The 21,819-nt window shown below is 32.6% G+C and overlaps 1 protein-coding gene across 6 annotated transcripts in view; it reads left to right on the top strand.

The window, feature by feature from the left end:
* SLC4A10 (solute carrier family 4 member 10) overlaps positions 1-21,819 on the top strand; it is a 366,372-nt gene that overhangs the window by 84,099 nt on the left and 260,454 nt on the right. For 4 of the 6 annotated variants that reach the window (XM_051986272.1, XM_051986271.1, XM_051986266.1 and 1 more), the window contains exon 1: positions 16,962-17,257. The exons of 1 other annotated variant lie outside the window; for it this stretch is intronic. In XM_051986272.1, the coding sequence (XP_051842232.1) occupies positions 17,177-17,257 (81 nt within the window). In that variant the 5' untranslated portion in view covers positions 16,962-17,176. Of the gene's footprint in view, positions 1-16,961; positions 17,258-21,819 lie in introns of those variants that run through there. One more of the 6 variants, XM_051986268.1, reaches the window with a different exon arrangement.

The raw sequence follows: 21,819 nt of genomic DNA, 5'->3' as shown, positions 1-21,819 counted from the left end.
CCAATTGCTTTTCTTTTTAACAATATAATCAATTCAACATGTAATTTTCAAAGTTTTTCTGCTGCTCTGTATTTCATTCTGGCCTTCCTTCTGCTATCTCCTCTGCATTTAAAAATATTTCATTGATACTCTCTTTTTTTTTTTTTTTTTGCTTATCCTATTCCTAGCCCATCTTCTCTTCTCATCCTCCAACAATTAAAAAAAAAAGGAAAATCTGTATAATAAATATATAGTCAAGAAACACAAATTCCTACATTCAAACAGAACATATCTTTTCTATTCATTTCTGGCTCCAATTCATTATCTATTAAGATATATGAACTGATCAACCAACTATGTAGGATGATAGGTATTTTCTCCACTTGGTTTTTGCTCTGTAAATAGGTAAACCAAACTTTTTTGTTGATTATGAAAATTCTTTGGAAGATTTTTAAATGGTCCATGGTTTGACATAATCAACACAATATCATTCACACACAAGTGTATAAAATATCTTAGCATCTAAAAGTAATCCTTCATTCATTTAGAATCTATGCTAGATATTTTCCACTTTTAGTGAGCATATGTCTTTTTAATAGCTCACTTATTATTAATGATGATTGAATTACTGAATGGAGTTATCTTAGTAAACATAATAGGATTGAAAATAGCTCAACATATGAATCCACTATATCTAAGATAAAATTCATTGTCTTTCCTTCAAAATCTGTGCTTCATTTTTCCCCTCTCTAATTTATTATCCACAGTGATCAAAATGATTTTTCTCAAACCTAGATCTAAATTCCAGTAGATCTCTACTACATGTAAAATAAAATATAAACCTCTCTACTTAGTAAATAGTAATATTATTTCCATATTTTAGATAAGAAAACTAAAGTTTAGAATATGTATTGCCCAGGATAATGAAATTAATAAACATTGGAGCCATAATAAGACAAACTTACTGATTCCAAGTCAATTACCCTTACAACTCATGCTTCTTAATCAAAATCAAAACTTCCTGCTACTTTAATGGCATTTTCTCAGATTTTGCTTTGTACCTATTCTTAATCTATTTTATGTCTATTTTTCCTGCCTTTTTCTCTCTCTCCTCACCCCTTAATAAAACCTCCTAAAGACAGGAATGATTCCACTAATTTTATATCCTCAGTATCTATCACCATACTGTCAGGTATTAAGTACTTAACAATGACTTGTTAAATGAATTAATAAATTCTTACCAGGCCTTTCTACCCTACTAACAATGATTAGTAATCTTTTTATTATATAGAATTCACCTAATTAATGTGGTATCACTTCCAGATATTAATATTCATTAGCCAATTCTATTGGATTAAAACTTTAAGGAGTAGCAGAATGGTTGGAATTTCAGATTCTGGTTTGTTGGTAAATGAGACCAACTAGGTAACTGTGAACAGGCCTATTCATAGGTCTCTGCTCCTCACTAAATGCAAGCTTCTCACCAGTTCCCCTGCCAGTGGAACTCTTTCAAGGCCTTGACTATCTTCCCTTTTTTGTATCTGCTGCTCCAATACCTGTACCTGATATATAGTCAATATTTAAAAAATAATTGCTGATGAATTTACTCTGAAGTTCACCAAGAAGGACTCCTCCTATATAATAAACTACTGAGCCATGGTACATATTATTTTAATTTGTGTGTACTAAGTTTCATAGGACATGGCATGAAAGTAATGGGCTTTTGGATTTGAAAGCATAGTACACAAAAGTGGTATGAAATTCAAGTAGTAACAGAGGACCACTAAACTAAATATAAAGATCCCTGTAGATCACATATTGACTTAGAAAAATACATAGATATTAACTATGTTTCATTATATTACTATTGATTTTGTTAACTATTTACCCTTTATATTTTAATCTCCTTGAAGACATACTTGAGAATGTTGGGTCACGTTTATTATATTTCTGGCTTACAGTATTACCATTGTTCTAATAAAAGACAACAATCCGTCATCATCATAAACAACAACAACAACAACAAATATTTGTGAAGCATCTACTACTCCTCAGGCACAATCTTAGTCTCAGTAAAGAGATAGAAGACATTATTTGTAGTCTCACAATTCTTACAAATTCTTTCCAGAGATAAGACATACATATAAAAAAATGGAGACAATATAATATTGCATATGTTTGTAAAAGGTCTTTCTGCTTCTACTTTCACCACCCTTCAATCTGTTCTTCCTGTAACTGCCAGAATAATTGTTCTCATGCATAAATCTAGCCATATTCTCAGATCAAAATATGTTATACTTAACTTTTTTGTGTGTATAGGGAACCTTTCTCTGTCTTTGATCTTCTTGAGATATGTGTCTAGTAGTGAGATAACTGGGCAGAATCCATATGATTTAGTGACTGTTTTTTTCATAATTTCCAACTGTTTTCCAGAATAATTTAACCAATTTGTAGCTCCTTCAAAAATGAGTTAATGTCCATACTCTGTAATCCCTCCAATACTGATTATTTCCTTATTTTATCATTTTTGCATGAATTATCATCATTGTCAGTCTGATGATGCAGTTGTTTAAATTAATATTCCTCTTGTTAATTTTGTGGAGCACTTTTCATGTTTGCAAACATTTTCAGTATATAGACCTCTACACATTTACTTTTAAAGACATTTCATTGCAGTATGAGTGGATGTGATCTATTATTTGGATAAATTTTCCTCCTCCCCATAATATAATTCTTTCAATATGGAAGCTTCTCACTTTAGAAGATCTCTCTACCCATACATTGTTAGACATTTGTTTGTAGAAATTGAAAGTGTAGGTGACTTGTTCATGCTCATACATCTAGCATGAATAAGACCCAATTCCAGTCTTCTTAACTCCCATGGTTCAATCTATTTACTTTGAATCTCCAATTATATACCACTGTTTGTAGTTATACTATAAATACATGTTACATTTGGATGAATACTTAATATCCATTAAATTGAACAAATAGTTATTGAACACAGATACTGTATTGAGCATTTTATTAAGTGATAGGAGAGAAAAAAATTGAAGTAGCAGAGCTCCTGCTCTCATGGAGTAGAGGAATATGATACATTCAAAAAAAAGTATAAAATACAATGCTATGTGAGATTCCAGTAAAGGAAAAGCTAATAAAATTATGGAATGGTTCACTAACTTGAATAGTTTCATATAATAGCTAGAATTTATATAATGCTTGAAGATTTTCAAATCACAACTACCATCAGAGGGAGGTGCCTCATTTTGCTTTTGTGAGGCTGGACTTCAATTTTTGTCTTCCCAATTCCCATCCAGTATTTTATCCATTGGATTACACAGCTGCCTCTGTATTTGAGTATATATTGAGAGGAGTAGATCATAATTGCGGGTGTGTAGGGGAGAGAGAGACAGAAAGAAAGAGACAGAGAGAGAGAGAGAGAGAGAGAGAGAGAGAGAGAGAGAGAGAGAGAGAGAATATGTATTCTGTTCAACTAATACTTTTTAAAGCTAAGAATTTGAGTGTTGTAAAAATGAAATAATTTAATGATGAAATTTATCCTTCCTCCCTCCCTCCTTCTCTCTTTCCCTTTCTTCCTTCCTTCCTTCCTTCCTTCCTTCCTTCCTTCCTTCCTTCCTTCCTTCCTTCCTTCCTTCCTTCCTTCTTTCCTTCCTTCCTTCCTTCTTCCTTCCTTCCTTCCTTCCTTCCTTCCTTCCTTCCTTCCTTCCTTCCTTCTTTCCATTTACTAGGGCATATTAGGTATTCAGAAAACACTTATTGAAAGAATAGCTTGTTTTAGATCAATGAAAAGGGCACTTCTTACATATCCTATTCTTAAACAGGATTTTTTTTTGGAGGGAGGGCGGTTAGGAAAAACAACATGACAGAGATTAAACCTTAACCAAAAAAAAATTTGCAGAGAGAATTAACTGTTTTGTTTGTGGCTGGAGGCCAAGATTGTTCACATTCTTACTTCATTTTTGTCCTGAGAAAAGAGTAATGTTGAATTTAAGGTGCTAGCCTATTCTGCTAATTAACTTTAGCAGGATTTAAGAATGCTTAAACTCAATTTAAAACTTTAATAGTAACAACAAGGAAATTATTAAGCCTATAGAATTTCTTGTAAAGACATTTGACATATCCTTTTAAAGTCATTCCTATCCAATTTGAACCAAAAGTTTCATAAGCATGTATTTTATGTAAGGCACTAGAATAAGTGATGAAGATACAAACAAAAAAACAATTTGTCCCATCAAGGAGCTTATCTTTTGAATAAAACATACACACACACACATATGCATATGTGTATATACACACATACGTGAGAGAGTGTGTATATGGGTGTTCATAAAACAAGTAAACTTAGCTCTTTGTCTTAGAAATACTCCTTGGGGTCAGCTAGATGTCATAGTGGATAGAAGAACCCTGAGCCTAGAATCAGGAAGACTGAATTCAACTTGGGCCTCAGATGCTTATTAGCTGCATGACCCTTGGGCAAGTCACTTAACCTCTGCCTCAATTTCTTATATTAAAATGGGTATAATAATAGCACCAATCTCTGAGAGTTGAGTCTAAGGCTCAAATAAGGTCATAACTGTAAAGTGCTTAGCATTGCATCTCATATATAAAAAACACTATATAAATGTTAGCAATTAGCCATTATTTAATGTAAAAGCTATAAAGAAGAATTTCTGAATTGAATAATTTTGTTTTATTATCCTGTTCCTTATAATCAAAGTTATACTGTTGGGGTAAAATTCCAAAGAGCTATTTAGCTTTTCATTGTGTAAGTATGCAAAGCAAAGTTTCATATAAAGATGTCACTAAAGTGGGAACATTTGTGTTCTTTGCAGTGTTGGCCTCTTATTTTACCATTCTAAAAGTAGTGAATGTAAAGTGTCTGAAGCTCTATTAAATGGAGGTTGCATAAATGTTATAACTTCTAAATGTGTGAAAATTAAATATCTTAAGGTTAATGGAAGCCAGGAAGAAACTCTTATCCTTTTCCCCTCCCTTAATAAGTAAGTGTCTCTGCTAGAGTGTTCATTGATTGGTGTTTATCCACACAAATGTTTAGTACAACTATGGTTCCTGTTAGTTTTAATTTCATTCAACATTCTTTTTTTGCTGCTGAGGTTAGCTTTGTTCTTAACTTCATTTGTCTTGTTTTTCACATTGCTAACAAACAGATCAGATCATAGGGAATAGAGGGAGCTATATTGGTGATCTTCTATGTCTTTATTTCTTTATGTTTCACAGATGATTTCATTTTCATCCCAAGAAGCAGATTCCCATTTTTCCATTGCTTGAATGGAGAATCTTTCCTGTTTCTTGAAAATGAACTTTATTTTCTCCTCTTTGTTATGAAATTTCTTTATCATTCCTATGATGATATCAGAGTCCTATCTACTGAAAGGACCTCAAAACTCCCAAAATTTACTTCAGCATTTTAAATTTTCCTGTTGCGGTCTTAACTGAGTTTCTAAAGAATTTGTCTCTCTGGAGCCACAGCTCCCATATTAGGTTGTGTGATTCTCAACTGAGACTATACTTTTGACTTTTTAAGGCAAATTAATTGCTGGACATTTAGGTTTATGCATTGACAAAAGACAATAGCAAAGAGAAATTATTTAGAGCAATAAGGGGCCTTTGTAAATGAAGCTATCCAACCAACCAGAAAGTACCCATTATTCCACCTTCTTCTTCATTCTGCCTATTTTATGTTGCTGTGTCCTTTTTGTAGATTCTGGCAAGTGTAGATTTAGTAAATTTGTCCATATAACAATGCTGTGTTAGCTGTTTAATATATTAAATATAGTTTATCAAATAATCCTTGCAGCTCAGTGTCTTATACTTTTATGGTCTGAACTGATATAAAATAAATAACTTGACTCTACTACATTTGGTTTTCTGCCTTCTTGATCAAATGTGTAATCCCCTGAAGTGAAATAACAAATTTGTTCCGCAACCTTGGCATCTGTTATATTTGTATTTCTTTTTTTATTTCATTTTCTTTTCTTTTTCATTCTACTCTACATATTCTTTGCATGACCTTCCTTGCAGAACTTGGTAACTCCCTGCCCAAGAATGTTATTATCTAGGAAAATGATATAAACTTTGTTTTCACCTTAACCATTAGTTCTTAATGCAATTAGCAAAATGCACTTATTAAATTTTCAGAAAATCTCACAATGCATTTTAATGAGACTTTAGTAAATCATTTGAAATTTCTTTCCACATAGTGACTTTGTCTTATCATTGTCATCATTTTCTATTTGCTTTGGGGGACTCTTTAAGAATAATTACTATAAATCTTAAACTTTGTGCACTTGTCTTAACACAGTATTAGGCACATAGTAGATGCACAACAAATATTTGAAAGATACAAGACTAAATTTTAAATTTTTCTTTGGGGTTTTGCTTTTTGTGAATTTCATTCAATTTTATATTTGTTTATATTTTGCAGACCAGTGTATAATTCTCACTTGTGTAAGAATTAAAATGAAAATAAATATCTTTTCAAGTCTCTTCTCACAGATACAATCATAGTATTATTAAAACTGCATTTAAATATTACTCAAATATGTGCTTATGTTTTATTTTCTTTTGCCAGTAACCCTTTAAATTTCAAACTAGCATATTCTTTAGGTCCTTATTTGTGTTTATGTTTATATTTGAGTGAGTGATACTTTCAGTATAATTTATGAATTATAATTGAAGGAAAAAAACAGAGTTACTGTTGATAAACCTTCCATTATTTCATATATAATGCTTGGAAAACTTGATAATTCTTCCACTAGGTTCTTTGAAATTTATTATGATAATCTTGACATTGATTTCCAAGCAAAAATATAGAAGGCATTATTAAGGTTTGTGAACATTAAAGAAAAATGACATTGATTAATGTGGATTTACTTTGAGCTAGTCACACCAAACTTCATTTTCTTTTTAAAAGGGTTTAGTTGCTCACATGTAAGATAAAATAGATATGATGTCTTTTGATTTCTCCAAAGCTTTTGATAATCTCTCACATTGCCTTTGTAGATCAAGATATTAAAATGTAACATATAATTTAGGATTATTTGATACATTTCAAGCTGTTAAACAAATGTTAAAATAGTGTTAACAAATTCATTATTGTCAAAACTGATTTTTTTTTTTTTGTCTTTCTGTGTATCGCTTGCCTGGAAGATGGTTGGTGCTTAACAAAATGTTAGCTGACTGACTTGTACTCCACATTTTGATGAGGGCCATCTTTAATGAGGGTGGTCTTGCCAATTCTGAAGAACAAAAGAAGTATTGTGAAACATTTTTAGGAATTTAATTTCTTTCTGAATAAGTCAAGATTGTTGCTATATCATTCAACTGTCCTAATTTCAGACAAAACAGGAAAGGTAGAGCAGGAACAAGACAAAAGATTGTTGAGGACTGAGATTGTGTCAGACTTAAATTTTGATTCTTCCTTGCTGCTTAGAGCACATTTTACATGTTCCTAAATGCTGAATTGTGTGGAACTAAAAACAGAATGAAATCTTTAGCAGGGGGCCATGGTCTCTGTCTCTGTTTCTGTCTCTTCTATTTGTCTGTGTCTGTCTTTCTGTCTTTGTCTTTCTTTCTTTCTCTCCAGTTCTTTCTATCTTTTAAACCCATTTTCCCTTGAAAGCATAAATCTGTACATTTATTCCCCTTTTCCCCTCAACATAATCCAGTGGCTCCCTATTCTCTTCAAGATAAAATACAAACTCTTATAGACAGAAATATCTTGTTTGCACAGACAAAACACTTGCTGTTGGCCAAACTTAACATTCTATCTTCTATCTCCATGTCTTGGACTAGCTGTTTCTCATATCTAGATTATACTCTCTTCTCACCTTTTCCTTTTAAAATCTTAGTATTCTTCAGTACCAAACATAAATGCTACCTTCCATAGAAAACTTTTCTTATTCCCCTTACTTATTTCTCCTCTCCTCAACTGTTTTTCTTTCTTTTCCTCTCCTCTGCTTTCTTTGGATTTAGAACTGTGATTTTACTGTGAACCTCACTTTGATATTTGTTTCTTGGTTTGCTTTTTTTTTTATTGGATATATGATATGATATGATATGAGGAATACTCTACGTGTGCAGAGCCATAGTTATTTTCAAGAGTCTTAAAAATGTCTCAGACAATGAAAAATTATATGACTTATCCAGGGTCACACCATGAAGATATGAAATGTGTGTCTAGAATGAAACTTCAACTCAGGGCTTTTTCACTCAGAAGCTGGCTCTCCATCTGCTACATCAGGATGATGATCTTATACAATGCTACCCTCTTTAACCACAAAATTAGCTAAAATTTGGTTTCTTAAGTGATATATTAACTTTGTAATCATATTGGAAAAATGTTTTAGGATGCTATTAAGATTAATGTTAATGGTCTAAAAACTAGGGAATACTTAGCATTATCAGCTATTTCCCTGCCATTGCAAAAGCAGAAAGAAGCTATACAAGACTGAGAGCCATTTGTACTTTTCTTTCTTTAAAAGGTTGCCATAGCCAAAGAATTCATTGTCTTGTGACCAAGCTGTTGGCAATGGAGCTCCATATAATTAGCTAAGTTCATTTTCAAGGTTATCACTAGGCCTTTAGGGGAAGTTTTTCCAGATTTGTAGGCCCTATTAGGATTTGCATAAGGCAGCCATACACTTAGAAAATCCAGAATCACTTCCATGTCCCAGTGAGGTGATGTAATAAGACACTGTTGGAACTAAAGGGCATTTTAGGATTTATGTTTTTCTTTTATTGTTTTTTTTTTCTGGCTCTGGGCATCTAGACTAAAAGGAATGCTTAAGAAGCAATGATAGGATATACTTAAAACTAAAAATTTAAGCAATGTTTTTTGCAATGATTTATACTATAATAATTTCCAAGAACTTGGACAGTGTTTTTGTTTTAACCTTGTTAAGAATTAAACCTAAAACCTCTTAAGTAGTGCCTTTACAAATGTTAACTTACATGTCTTTTTTCTTGTGTTTTCTTGGCAAAGATAATGAAGTGATGTGCCATTTCCTTCTCCAGTTCTTTTTACAGATGAGGAAATGGAGGCCAACAGGGTCAAGTGACTTTCCCAGAATAACATGGCTAGTAAGGGTCTGAGTCCAGGAAGATGGGTCTTAATTCCAGCCCCAATATTCTATCCACTGTATCCCCTAGCTGTTCATCATATAAAAATAAAAAATAATGATTTTTAAGATATGATGTATTTGGGTAATAGCTTTAAAGTAAGAAGGAACTTTAGCAGTCATAAAGTGCAGCAGCACCTTCCTTTTATAGGGGAAGAAAAAGATGTCTAGGGAGCTCAAATGATGTCCAGGATCACAAAAGGAATGGCAAAATTGGGATTTGAATCTAGGACCTCTTAATTACTTTCTAAATCCAGCTCCTGTCACTTTACCATACTACCTTCTAATAATTGAACAAAATTCTTCATCTCTTTGTACCTCTAATGTATTTTCCTCAAACTCCCTCTTTACCTCCTTCTTTTTTTTTTAAATTTTATTTTATTTAATAATAACTTTGTATTGACAGAATCCATGCCAGGGTAATTTTTTACAACATTATCCCTTGCACTCGCTTATGTTTTGTTTTTTCCCCTCCCTCCCTCCACCCCCCCCAAGATGGCAAGCAGTCCTATATATGTTAAATATGTTGCAGTATATCCTAGATATAATACATATTTGCAGAACCAAACAGTTCTCCTGTTGCATAGGGAGAATTGGATTCAGAAGGTAAAAATAACTCGGGAAGAAAATCAAAAATGCAAATAGTTCACATTCGTTTCCCAGTGTTCCTTCTTTGGATGTAGCTGTTTCTGTCCATCATTTATCCATTGAAACTCAGTTAGGTCTCTTTGTCATAGAAATCCACTTCCATCAGAATACATCCTCATACAATATCGTTGTCGAAGTGTATAATGATCTCCTGGTTCTGCTCATCTCACTTAGCATCAGTCCATGTAGGTCTTTCCAAGCCTCTCTGTATTCATCCTGTTGGTCATTTCTTACAGAACAATAATATTCCATAACATTCATATACCACAATTTACCCAGCCATTCTCCAATTGATGGGCATCCATTCATTTTCCAGTTTCTAGCCACTACAAACAGGGCTGCTACAAACATTTTGGCAATACAGGTCCCTTTCCTTTTTTTAGTATCTCTTTGGGGTATAAGCCCAATAGAAACACTGCTGGATCAAAGGGTATGCACAGTTTGATAACTTTTTGGGCATAATTCCAGATTGCTCTCCAGAATGGTTGGATTCGTTCACAACTCCACCAACAATGCATCAGTGTCCCCGTTTTCCCGCATCCCCTCCAACATTCATCATTATTTTTTCCTGTCATCTTAGCCAATCTGACAGGTGTGTAGTGATATCTCAGAGTTGTCTTAATTTGCATTTCTCTGATCAATAGTGATTTGGAACACTCTTTCATGTGAGTGGTAATAGTTTCAATTTCATCATCTGAAAATTGTCTGTTCATATCCTTTGACCATTTATCAATTGGAGAATGGCTTGATTTTTTATAAATTTGAGTCAGTTCTCTATATATTTTGGAAATGAGGCCTTTATCAGAACCTTTAATTATTTACCTCCTTCTTAAAAAATTTATTCTCTGATTTTTTTTTGCAGTCTTTTGGCAATTTATTATATGTTGTCCATTGTCTAGATGATTTTGGTGCTTTCTCCCAGGATGATCTGTGATGAGAAAATAAGAGAAAGGGGAAAAAAGGAAGCTGAATGCTGTGAATAATACTATACATTTGTCTAAAGTCTAAAATCATAACCATTATCATTACTATTGCATCATTAAGTAGTATAAGAGGATGGTTAGAGTGAGAATGTTGAGAAACACCTAAGTTGTTTTTCTTTTCTGACAGAATTACTTGAAACTTTCTTTTGTTCCCATTTACTCCATAGAGAAATTGACTGAGACCAGGAAGCAAGTCACTAAGTATAATACAGAGCAAATAATAATAATAATAAATCCCACACAAACATGAGGAGTAGTGTGCCTTGTAAAAAGAGGCAGAAAGCTGGGAAGGCATATTCAAATCCAAATTACTTAAACATTTACTGAAAGGCTTAGGATTGTCTAGGTAGACATAACTTTATCTATTACTGGAACCCAATTAGCAGAATTAAAATAATGTGACCCACATTATTCTAATTCACATTTCTATTTGGGCTGGAACAACTAATTACCATATTCTACATAATTTTAACTTCAAATTATGTGAATTCAAATACATGTGACCAATTAATGGAATTCATTATTCTCACTAATTGGGACCTAGCTGCAATGAAAATATAGTTATATACTGGCCTATACACAGCTTCTGAACCTGGAGTCTATAAACTTGCTTTTCTAAAAGTATTTTGAGAAGCAGCTAGGTAGTGAAGTAGATAGAAAATCAGTGATGGAGTCAGGACCTGAGCTAAAATGTGACCTCAGGCATTTGATGCATATTAGCTGTGACCCTGAGCAAGTAACAACCCTGAATGCCTTGACAATAAAAGAAAAAAAAAAAAGATAGATAGATAACTATATTTCAGTGTAATTAGTTTCCTTTATAAACCTATATGTTTTATTTTTTCATTAAAAAAACTATTCTAGAAAAGGGATTTTATGGATTTCACCAGATGCTAAAGGGGTTCAGGACAAAAGAAAATGAAGGAATGAGCTTATATTTGCTAGCATATTATTTTAAAATTTTGGAAGAAAATTTTCTTACGTTAGAGTTAAGATGGACATGACATAACAATAGTTGTGAGTCATTTCTTCTTTAATGTTTATCATAACATTAAGAACCTGGACATGAACATTTATATAAATACGATGATGATGATGATGATGATGATGGTAGTAATATTAACAATTATAAAAATGGTATATAATGTGCCAGGACAGCTAGTTGTCATAATGAATAAAATGAAGAAGACTCATCTTTCTGAGTTCAAATCAGGCCTCAGAGACTTCTAACTGTGTGATTCCAGTTAAGTCACTTAATTCTCTTTACATCTATTTCTCATCTGTTAAAATGAGCTGGAGAAGGAATTGGCAAACCACTCCAGTATCTTTGCTAAGAAAGTACCAAATGGGATCATAAAGAGTAAGACGCAACTGAACTTAATAACAAATGCTAAGTACTTTACAAATATCTTGTTTTATTCTCACAGCAACCATGAGAGGTAGGTGTTTTTATTATCCACATTTTATAGTTGAGAAAATTGAATCAAATAGAAATTTGGTAACTTGTTCAACATAACAATGCTCAACATAACTGAACTAATAAGGATCTGAAACTGGATTTAAATTCAAATCTTCATGATTCCACGCCCAGTGCTCTATCCACTGTACTACCTAGGTGCATCTAAAAAGAATAATAATGAAGGGGGACCCCAAAACTCTGAAAATCCTTAAAGGAAAAAATCTCCTTCAACTCTGCCTCAATGAGGGGACTCTACCCCAAAGCACAAGCAGTTTCATCTTTGTTATCTGGTTGGGATCAGCTCAGTCCTGAAATTCTAGCCCTAGCTGAAACCCAAGTTGGGACTCCACCCATGAACTCCCTTCAGCTTGTAGCCAAAGCCCCCTACTATAAAAGAGCCAAACTAAAACTCTCTCTTTGCAGAAGTTCCAAACATGCCATGCTATTCTATGCTTGGCACGCCAAGGGCCTCTGCCCACTAGAATACTGTTTCCAGTGCTATCCTCTCTTTACTCTCATCTATTTCCCTAACTAGACTTTAACCATATTTCCAATCCCCATAATAAACCTCTTTTATCAATCTAAGTTTTTGAGTCTGTAAATTCCTTTACCGAGGATCTCTGCACCACCAGAAGGGAATCCCCAGAACTCCCTATCCTTGCCCCGCCACTAGATCTTATTTAACTCCCTGGCCACCAGAAACTCTAATTTCATTTGGGTTCCCCAGATCTAAACCTCGTCAATAATAATAATAATAATATCTAAGATTTATGTAAAGCTTTAAAATTTGCAAAGGGTTTTACAAACAGAACATCTCATTAATAACTTGTTTATGTATCTATGGCTATACATATGTGCATATAAAGTCTCCTTTATTTCTTACAAAAATCTTGTGGGGCTGGGTACTAAAAGTATTATAATCTCTCTGCAAATGTGGAAACAGACTCAGAGTGACTTTTTCAATGCCATATCATCAGTAAGCTCTGAGATAAGATCTAAACCCATTGTTTGACTTCACCTCCAATGTCCTTCCTACTGCCACCATGTGATACTTTTCTTCTTTTTTTATTGTTATTATTATAGCTTTTTATTGACAAAACATGTGCATGGGTAATTTTTCAACATTGACCCTTGCAAACATTTCTGTTCCAACTTTTCCCCTCCTTCCCTCTATTCCCTCCCATAAATGATAGGCAGTCCCATCATATACTTTTCAAATAGACTAATTTTTATGAGCAAGATGCAGTTTATTGTAGTGGATAGAGAACTGGTCTTGAAGCTGGGAAGATCTGAATTTGAGTCTTGCCTCTGACACATGCTAGCTGGACAAGTCACTTAATATCTTCATGCCTCTCTAATCTATAATAAAGTATAAGGAAGGCACTGATTTGGTACTCCTACTACTACTCCACAGATCTACTTCCTATCCCATGAAACTTAGGGTCATTCAAGACTCATAATTTGTAATAAATTACTGTGTCTTTCTAATAAATTCTAATTTCTGAAAACTCTCTGATAAATTATTATGAAGCTTCTATTGGTCAATATTCATTTTATAAGCAAACAATTTTGTTCAACTAATTAAGCAACTAGAGGAACCTAAAAAACTTTGTATTTTGTATTTGGCAATTTAAAAATATTATTTTGGTGACCTTTAGGTTTTCTGTAGGAATGTATCTATATATGTGGTTTCATTGACATAGGGAACTTTCAGGTAAGGAAATTTTGCCAACTAAAGCAGATTTAACAATCTACTTATAATTTATAGCCTTAGAGAGTTGCCTATGGCCACAGAATGGTTAAGTAACTTGCCCCTTCTTAAAGAGTATATGTCAATAATGGGACTTTAACCCAAATTTTATTGGCTTTAAAGCTGCCTCATTATTCATCATGCCTTGCTGCCTTTCTGAGCTTTTTTTTCCTATTGTAAAAAAAAATAGCTTTGTGCTTCTGACAGTAACATTGTCTCAGAGTTTTGAATTTATTTTATTTCTGATTCATACAGCATCTATTTTTTCCTTATAATCTGTCATAATTTCTCTTCTCTCTCATTCACTAAAATAATTGCATGCTCATAAGCTTTACCTGAGAATGATTTCTTTTAAAAAAGAAACAAGAGTTACGATATTTTGGTGAGAGATTTTTCCTTGGTCTTTATCTTGTTACTTACTAGTGGTACTGGTTAATAAAAAGTAAAGATTATGTCTATATGCTGCTTCAAAATATCCAGTTAAAATGAACATTTTAGGTCATCAAAAAGGATTACTTGATTTCTTTACTTACTTTTTATTCACTCATTGGTTCAACAAATATTAATTGAGTATCTTTTTATACATAGTGCTATAATACTTATCAAGGGAGCATAAAAAAAAACATAAACTATCATCTACTATGCTTCTTTCCAAAAAGCTGCATTATTAAAAAAAAAAGAAAGCTGCATTATAGTGGGGAGATATGGTATATACACAGGAAACCATGAAAAAGCCATACAGCATAGCAAGAGATTGATTATTGAATGACATAGCAACAAATGCTAAAGGAGTTGAAAGACAGATTAATACTATCTGGAGTCTGAACACTTCATCTTTTTGACATATTGAACCTGCTTTAATAGTGTGGAAAAGTCTACAGACCCCTTTTATAGAATAATGTTTCTAAATGCACAAAATAAGATACCTAGGATTATAAAGGAAACCAATTATATTGAAATACACTTATTAAATTAAAAAAATTTCTAGACCCCAACTTAAGAATACTGGGACAAGAGTGAACTAGGTAGTCTCCGGGGGACTTAAGCTGGACTTTGAAGAATGGTAGTTTCATCTGCATGATAGCAAATGTAGAGAAATCACATTCATCAATATTTTGATCCCATTCAATTCAACAAACATTAAGTACCTACTGTATATAAAATACTGTGCATCAGGCTTTGGGGATGCAAAGACAAAAGTAAAAAAATCTGTATTTGCAAGGATTTTACTTGAAGATATGACATGTATAGATAAGTACTATAAAGGATAGAGAATAAAGAAGACCATAGAGATATCAGACAGAGTTCTAGAAGCATTTCAAAAGGGAAAAAAAGACATTAAGGAAGAGCTGAGCCTGAGGATATATTAATTGAGATTTAATAATAGCTGAAATATTTTATATGCATAAGAATAGAAAATATTTTAGGTTAAATGGACAATTATAATAAGTGAGTATAATTTATCTACTCATTCTTGAAGCCAAGTGAACTGAAGCCTAAAGGAAAACAAGGTTTTAGAAAGACAAAGGAAAAGGTTTGCTTTCCAGGAATTAAGGATATTAGGTGAATTCATATATTTAGGAAATGGCTTGTCAGGTTCAGAGAATGCTAAGTTTGTCTGGAACATAAGATTACAAGAAAAGAGATAATAGGAAATGACTGGGAAAGATGAGTAGAACTAGACTGTAGAGTCAATAATATTAGGCTAAGGGAATCTGTATTTGAACCTATAAGTTATTGGGAACCACTAAAAATTTTTAGTAAAGGGGGATTGCAGTCATGATCCATAGGAATATAATTTTGATAACTATATTCAGAATGGCCTAGACAATAGCAAAACTGAAAACAAGGAGACCAGTTAGATGGTTGGCACAATAATCCAGAGAACAGTTACCTAATTCATGAGATAATGAAATATGAAAGGTCTTGTGGAATAGCAGGCAGAGTCCTTAACTTGAATTTAAACCTTGCTCAAATCTGTGTGGCTATAACTTCTGATTTGTCATCTGTAAAATAGGGATAAAAGTCATATAAATGGAAGCTGTTATTAGTCAATAAAAGTAAGAAGAATTTGTTAACTTATTCTTTTGTTTAAATGATACAGCTTTGGCATTCAGCAGTGGCATGTTATTTTTTTTTTATGCTTTAACCTCTTTAATATTCAAACAACTTATCTTAGAATCTCAAAATTGAAAGAACCTTTAATTATACTTAAATCTATTTCTGACCAAATGCATAAATTCCTTCTGTTAACATTCTAACTACTTGTCTTAAGACATATAAATTTAAAATTATCTCCTGAAAATTAATGAATATATCTATAAACACATATATGTATGTATATAATTATATATATATACATATTGTGTGTGTATATATACACAATATGTATGTATGTAGTTATATATATAATATATACATATATACATATACATATTCCTTCATTTCTAATTTTTAAGACATTGATAGGAAAAATGTGTGCTAAAGTGTCTTTATACTTCTGTTCAGTAAAATTAGTCACAGTGTATGAAGCACTGTGCTGTGCTATGCTGGGGGAAATATTTATATCTAGGCAGATATGGACTTCTGTTTGAATTTTTTGCTGCTTTGGATTTGTGATGATGGTGATTGAGAGGGATTTTTTTTAAAGGTAAGTTTCCTTTAAGTCAGAGTACAGTGCTGCTTTTTAGGTCACCAAAATGAAGTTTGCTCATGCAAGGGGGAAAAACATTTCAATCTAGAAATGATATTTTCAACCTTTGTCTTAGAAATGTAAACTTTAAATGCATAATCATGTACTTTAGTTCTTATTTAAAGGAGTTAAAAGAAAACCAAATTCTGCCCCCCACCCCCTTTTGGCAGGCAAAATCTTTATAGTAACACGAGTGGGAAAAAAAAAAAAACCTGAAGGATGTGGCTTGCTCTCTGTTTGGATGATGCAGAATTGCTTTAAGCAGTAAGCTTACTGTTTTCAGACAGCATTAGCAGCATCAGCAATACAACTGTGTCAGCCCTCCTGAATACTGGATGCTTGTCATCGTACAAGGGGAAATGATCTACTGTATTTAGGATTTATTTATTTGATAATGGCTTAAACAGATCCTGATGGACAGACCTGCTGTTTGAAGCTTTCTTCACTAGCTCTGAAGATGCTGACAAATAGAGATGGTTGTGATGTTCTTTTGTAAGACAGGAAATGCAATCTTTGGGGGTTTCTGGAAATAGAAAGGTCATGCAGCCTGGAACCAGTGAGCCATGCCAGTCTCTAAGTCATCAGGTATGACCTCATGGTTTATACTGATATTATTATAACATAGAGTCTGTGTTTTTCTTTACTCAGTCTTGAATCAATTAGAATACATTAACTAATATTATTATCAGACTGGCCATAGGCTTTTGCAAGAGGAATATTTTATAATAGGTGACAGAGAATTTTAACAGTGTTCATTTATATAAATGTAGTTTATACTCTAGCTCTTGCTGGGCATAGGGGTGGGGTGAAAAGGGAATATAAAATTATTTTATTTGTGCAGAATTTGGGGGGAGGTGCTACGTAGATTTTTCCAGATCAAACCGGGCTATAGCCAAGCTGCATTAAAAAAAAAAAAAAAGCTTAGAATGTCAACAACATAATGATTAGATCATAGTGATAAAGCTATACCATAACTAGCTGCTTTCTGGTCAGTGGAATGATAAAGAAGGACAATTCATTATCTTAGAGTTATTAAGCAGAGAGGTAGATTTTCTTTCCTTTGATTTGATGTCTATGTATTTTAAAAGTAAAGATCAAACAACAAAAGTTGATCATAGTATTATTTTTATCAGTATCTAGGGTATAATGAAGATTATTTTTTAAATATGGATTGTAACAACTGAACTATTTTAAAAGCTCTGAGACTGCAAATATAACTCATTTACTTTAAGATACAGAAAACAAATAAACAAATATTAGTTTCCATCCCTCAGATCTCTTGAAATTTTGATGGTTATAGGGTTGTTAATGTAGATACCTGCTGTGGCACTATTTTTAGATAAAAGCCGATTATGGACCTGTCTTCTAAAATGAATACTTCTGACATTGTAGCTTGTCTAGGATTTTTAACTCAGAAGAGTCAAGATTTGCCTGCTTTGATGTGGAAATGTAAAAAAAAAAAAGACCATACATTTAAAATAGGTTTATACAAATGATAGAACATTCAGTGATCTAGGAAAGTAGTTCAGCTTAGTACATCCATTTTGTTCTGAAACTCTGCTATTTATTTTAAACTATTTTCACACGTGATACTGTCACACATGACGTTTATCTTGTTGCAGCAGATCCCCATGCTAAAATATTTGCATATGATTCCATACATGTGTTTGAAGCACAAATGCTTATGGTAATAAATTTTGTTCCCTTTTCATATTGCATAGATTCCATTATTTTAGAACAGCTGTCTTAGGCCCCTTGACCCAGAAAATCTTTATTAAATGATAAAGAGGAAAAGCATTTTAACATTTCTCTACAAAAGTTTTCACTTTTACAAAGAACTACAGAAGAATCTGAAGTCCTTAGAATAAATTGATTCATTTAAAGGGTTGGTTTAATTAAAAACACATTGGAAATTGGTTTAATTAAAAACACATTGGAAAAAAGTCTACTTACTAATATTGGAAATAATTTATAGATTATTCAAACTGCTTATCCAGCTTATACTCTTATTAATAGGGAAGACTGCCATACTCTTAAGCTTGCTTAGTTTTGGAATGATTGAATATACCTTTCAGTTGCTGTAAAACCTGTTTAATCTGTTAGAATTTATTTCTAGTCTTTGCATGTATTAGTCATTATGAGTACATTCTGTTTCTTGGCATTGTCGTAGGATTCCTCTAAGTATTGGTTTTACAGTATTTTGTTTTTTTTCTCTGTCTGTAACCTTCTACAAAGAATCAACTTACTCAAGGTTCTTCTCTTTCTTTGGTGGTAATTAAATGGGGACTTGTTGATTTGTTTTGTAAGGTAAAGAGGACAATTATTTCAAAGTCCTTGATTCATGTTGGGAATATGAGAGACATTCAATGCCATTGGATGGGCATCGACATCCCAAAGCATGTTAAATTGTGAAACTAAATGATGGCTAGGATGTAGCAAACTTTTAGAAAATAACCTGAGCCTTTCCCCTCTGTTTAAAGATAACCTTGACTGTTTCAATTGTGAAATCTATGTCTTCCCAAAAAACAGGCCATATTTTCAATGATCTTAATAGTGTTTGAAACCCACTAAAATGTTTTATAAAGATTTTCTGAAGATACTGTACAATGAGAAGTTCATGTTAAAGTCAAAAGAATGCTAGTTTGGAATTCAAAGGACCTGACATTAAATTCAAGTTTTAAAATATGCTATCTCTGATCCATCGGGAAAATGTTACCACATATCTGAACCTCAGTTTTCTTATCTGTAAAATTAGGAGATCAGAGTAGATGACCTCCAAGATTTTTTTCTACTACTAAATCTGTGATCTTATGAATATATTATGTAGTTCTTTGTTTCACCGAGAAAACAGATTAACCAATCCTTGTAAAAGCACACAAAAATTTAGATTATAGTGGCAAGATTAGAAGAGTTCTATAGAATGACAATAAACAGGAAAGTTGAGTTGAACCTCCTAGAAAAGGACAGAGACATATTTTCTTGCAATGACTTGTATTTTACATCAATTTTTGAAAAGTCTCAGGGCTATTTTAAGAGCAAAATAGGAAAAGAACTGTGTGCCTAGATGTTTAGAGAGAAGGTTAGTTGCACAAAATGCCAATTTGCAAATCTTTTGACGTGTGTGTGTGTGTGTATGTGTGTGTGTGTGTGTGTGTGTGTGTGTGTGTGTGTGTGTGTGTATAGGAAAGTTTTACTGATGCCTTAAAAAAAAGTTTTCCTTCCCATTAAAAATTCTCCCGTATAGCAAAGAAAAACAGTTGAACAAACCAGCTAATCTACAACATTAATTAGTTTTGCCCCTTCCCAACTTTTCTAGAGAAAGAAGAATGTTTCATCATTTGTCTACTGGGTCAAGATTGTTCACTATAGTTTCTGAATTCAGTTGATTTTTAGTACTGTTGTTTATATTATGACCAGCTTTGCCTGTGTAGTTCTTCTGATACTGCTTTCTTTGATCTCTGCCAGTTCATAACTCATATTTTCTTGAATTCCTCATATTAGCTATTTCTTATAGCACAGTATTTCATTATATAACAAGTATTACAGTTGGCTTAATTGTTCCCCAGCTGGTAGGCATTCACTTTGTTACTAATTTGTTGTTGTTGTTAAATTAGTTATTATTTAGAGAAACATGAGGATGGATTAAATAGTGCTATCACATACTTAATAACTTTGGTAAAAAACAATATCTGAAAAATTAGTATTATGTATGCCATGATATGGTTAACCATAAAGAATCAACTAAAATTACATATTATACACACACACACACACACACACACACACACACACACACACACATATATATTTAGGATTAAATCATTGAATATATTTTGCAAGTTTTGGTACCAGTAAAACTTAGCTTGAATCCAAAAGAAATTAGACCAGACATAAGATATGGCTTGCATTGAAATAAAATGTTAATAAAAATGAAAATAATGACTCATATTGTTTTCCCAGCTACTGAGGTTCATTTCTACGCATGTATCATTTACTAATATTAATATTTAGTAATAGTGGGAAAAATAATAAGAACTTGTAGTTGGATTTTTAAAAATTGGACTGAAGTATTTTTGTATCTGTTTACTAGGATGAAATAAGTAACATTAAAAGCTTATCTGTTTCTCATATTTTGAAGCTTATAAAAACTAGGGGAGAGAAGGCTAAAAAGATGGAAGTAAGAATGGAGTCATATGCCTTGAGCAGACCTAATCTAAATTTTTATTTTTGTATTGAGTTCCACCTTCTAGGGATAAACAAAAATATTCCAAGGAGGATGATCAAAGATGGTGAAGGATTACAAGATTATGCTCTCTGAGGATCAGTTCAGGGACTAAGAATGTTTAGCCTATAGAAGAAATGATAAGAGGAATATTCTTTCAGTATTTCAAGTTTTCCTGTAGAAGATAGAGTTATTTTGCTTGGCTCTACAAAGCAAAACCAGGAGCAGGGATGTAACAGCAGTGCCCAATTCCATTTAATTTTATTTTAAGACTAAAGTTATAGAGCAAAATAAGTGAGCAAATAAATGAATAAAATCAGTGCAATAGTTCAGATATAATAACCAGTTATCATATATCTGTAATGATTACAAAAGTCCAAAACATCTTTTGTAGAAGTATGACTTTTTCCTAGTTGGTAAGAGATTTTTATGAGTGTTGTCCTTCAAATGAGACAATGGAAATATTTTTGTTCAAGCAATTACTATGTTATAGGAGGGCATAAAGAAAGGAACAACTAGTTCTTGGTTCCTGTTTGTTAGGGTTTAATGTTTTATATCTCTGGCAATTAGAAATGTAAAAACATTTGCCTGCTTAAAATATCCTCCAGTGAACTCTGAGTATGAGTGAGTAATTTGATATTTGGATGATATTTAATGCAGAACTCCCTAATTTTGGGGCATCACTGGATCCAAATACTGTTTTGTTAATAAATCTTCACAACCTGAGCTTTTTCCCAAGGGTAAAGAATCAAGTCAAGAAAATTATGAACCAATTTCTTAGATTTCTTGGCTGTTCAGTTTTTCTTTACTTACTTCTGGGAAAATAACATTATACTGCATACAGAAGAACATTGTTTATATTGAAAATTCAGTCTCAAAGATTGAATATTTGGGGGATTTTGAAGGGAAGGCCAAGGCAGATCTT

Source organism: Antechinus flavipes, chromosome 3, assembly GCF_016432865.1.
Source record: "Antechinus flavipes isolate AdamAnt ecotype Samford, QLD, Australia chromosome 3, AdamAnt_v2, whole genome shotgun sequence".
Classification (NCBI taxonomy): Eukaryota; Metazoa; Chordata; class Mammalia; order Dasyuromorphia; family Dasyuridae; genus Antechinus; species Antechinus flavipes.
This window is presented reverse-complemented; position numbering and strand designations above follow the sequence as displayed.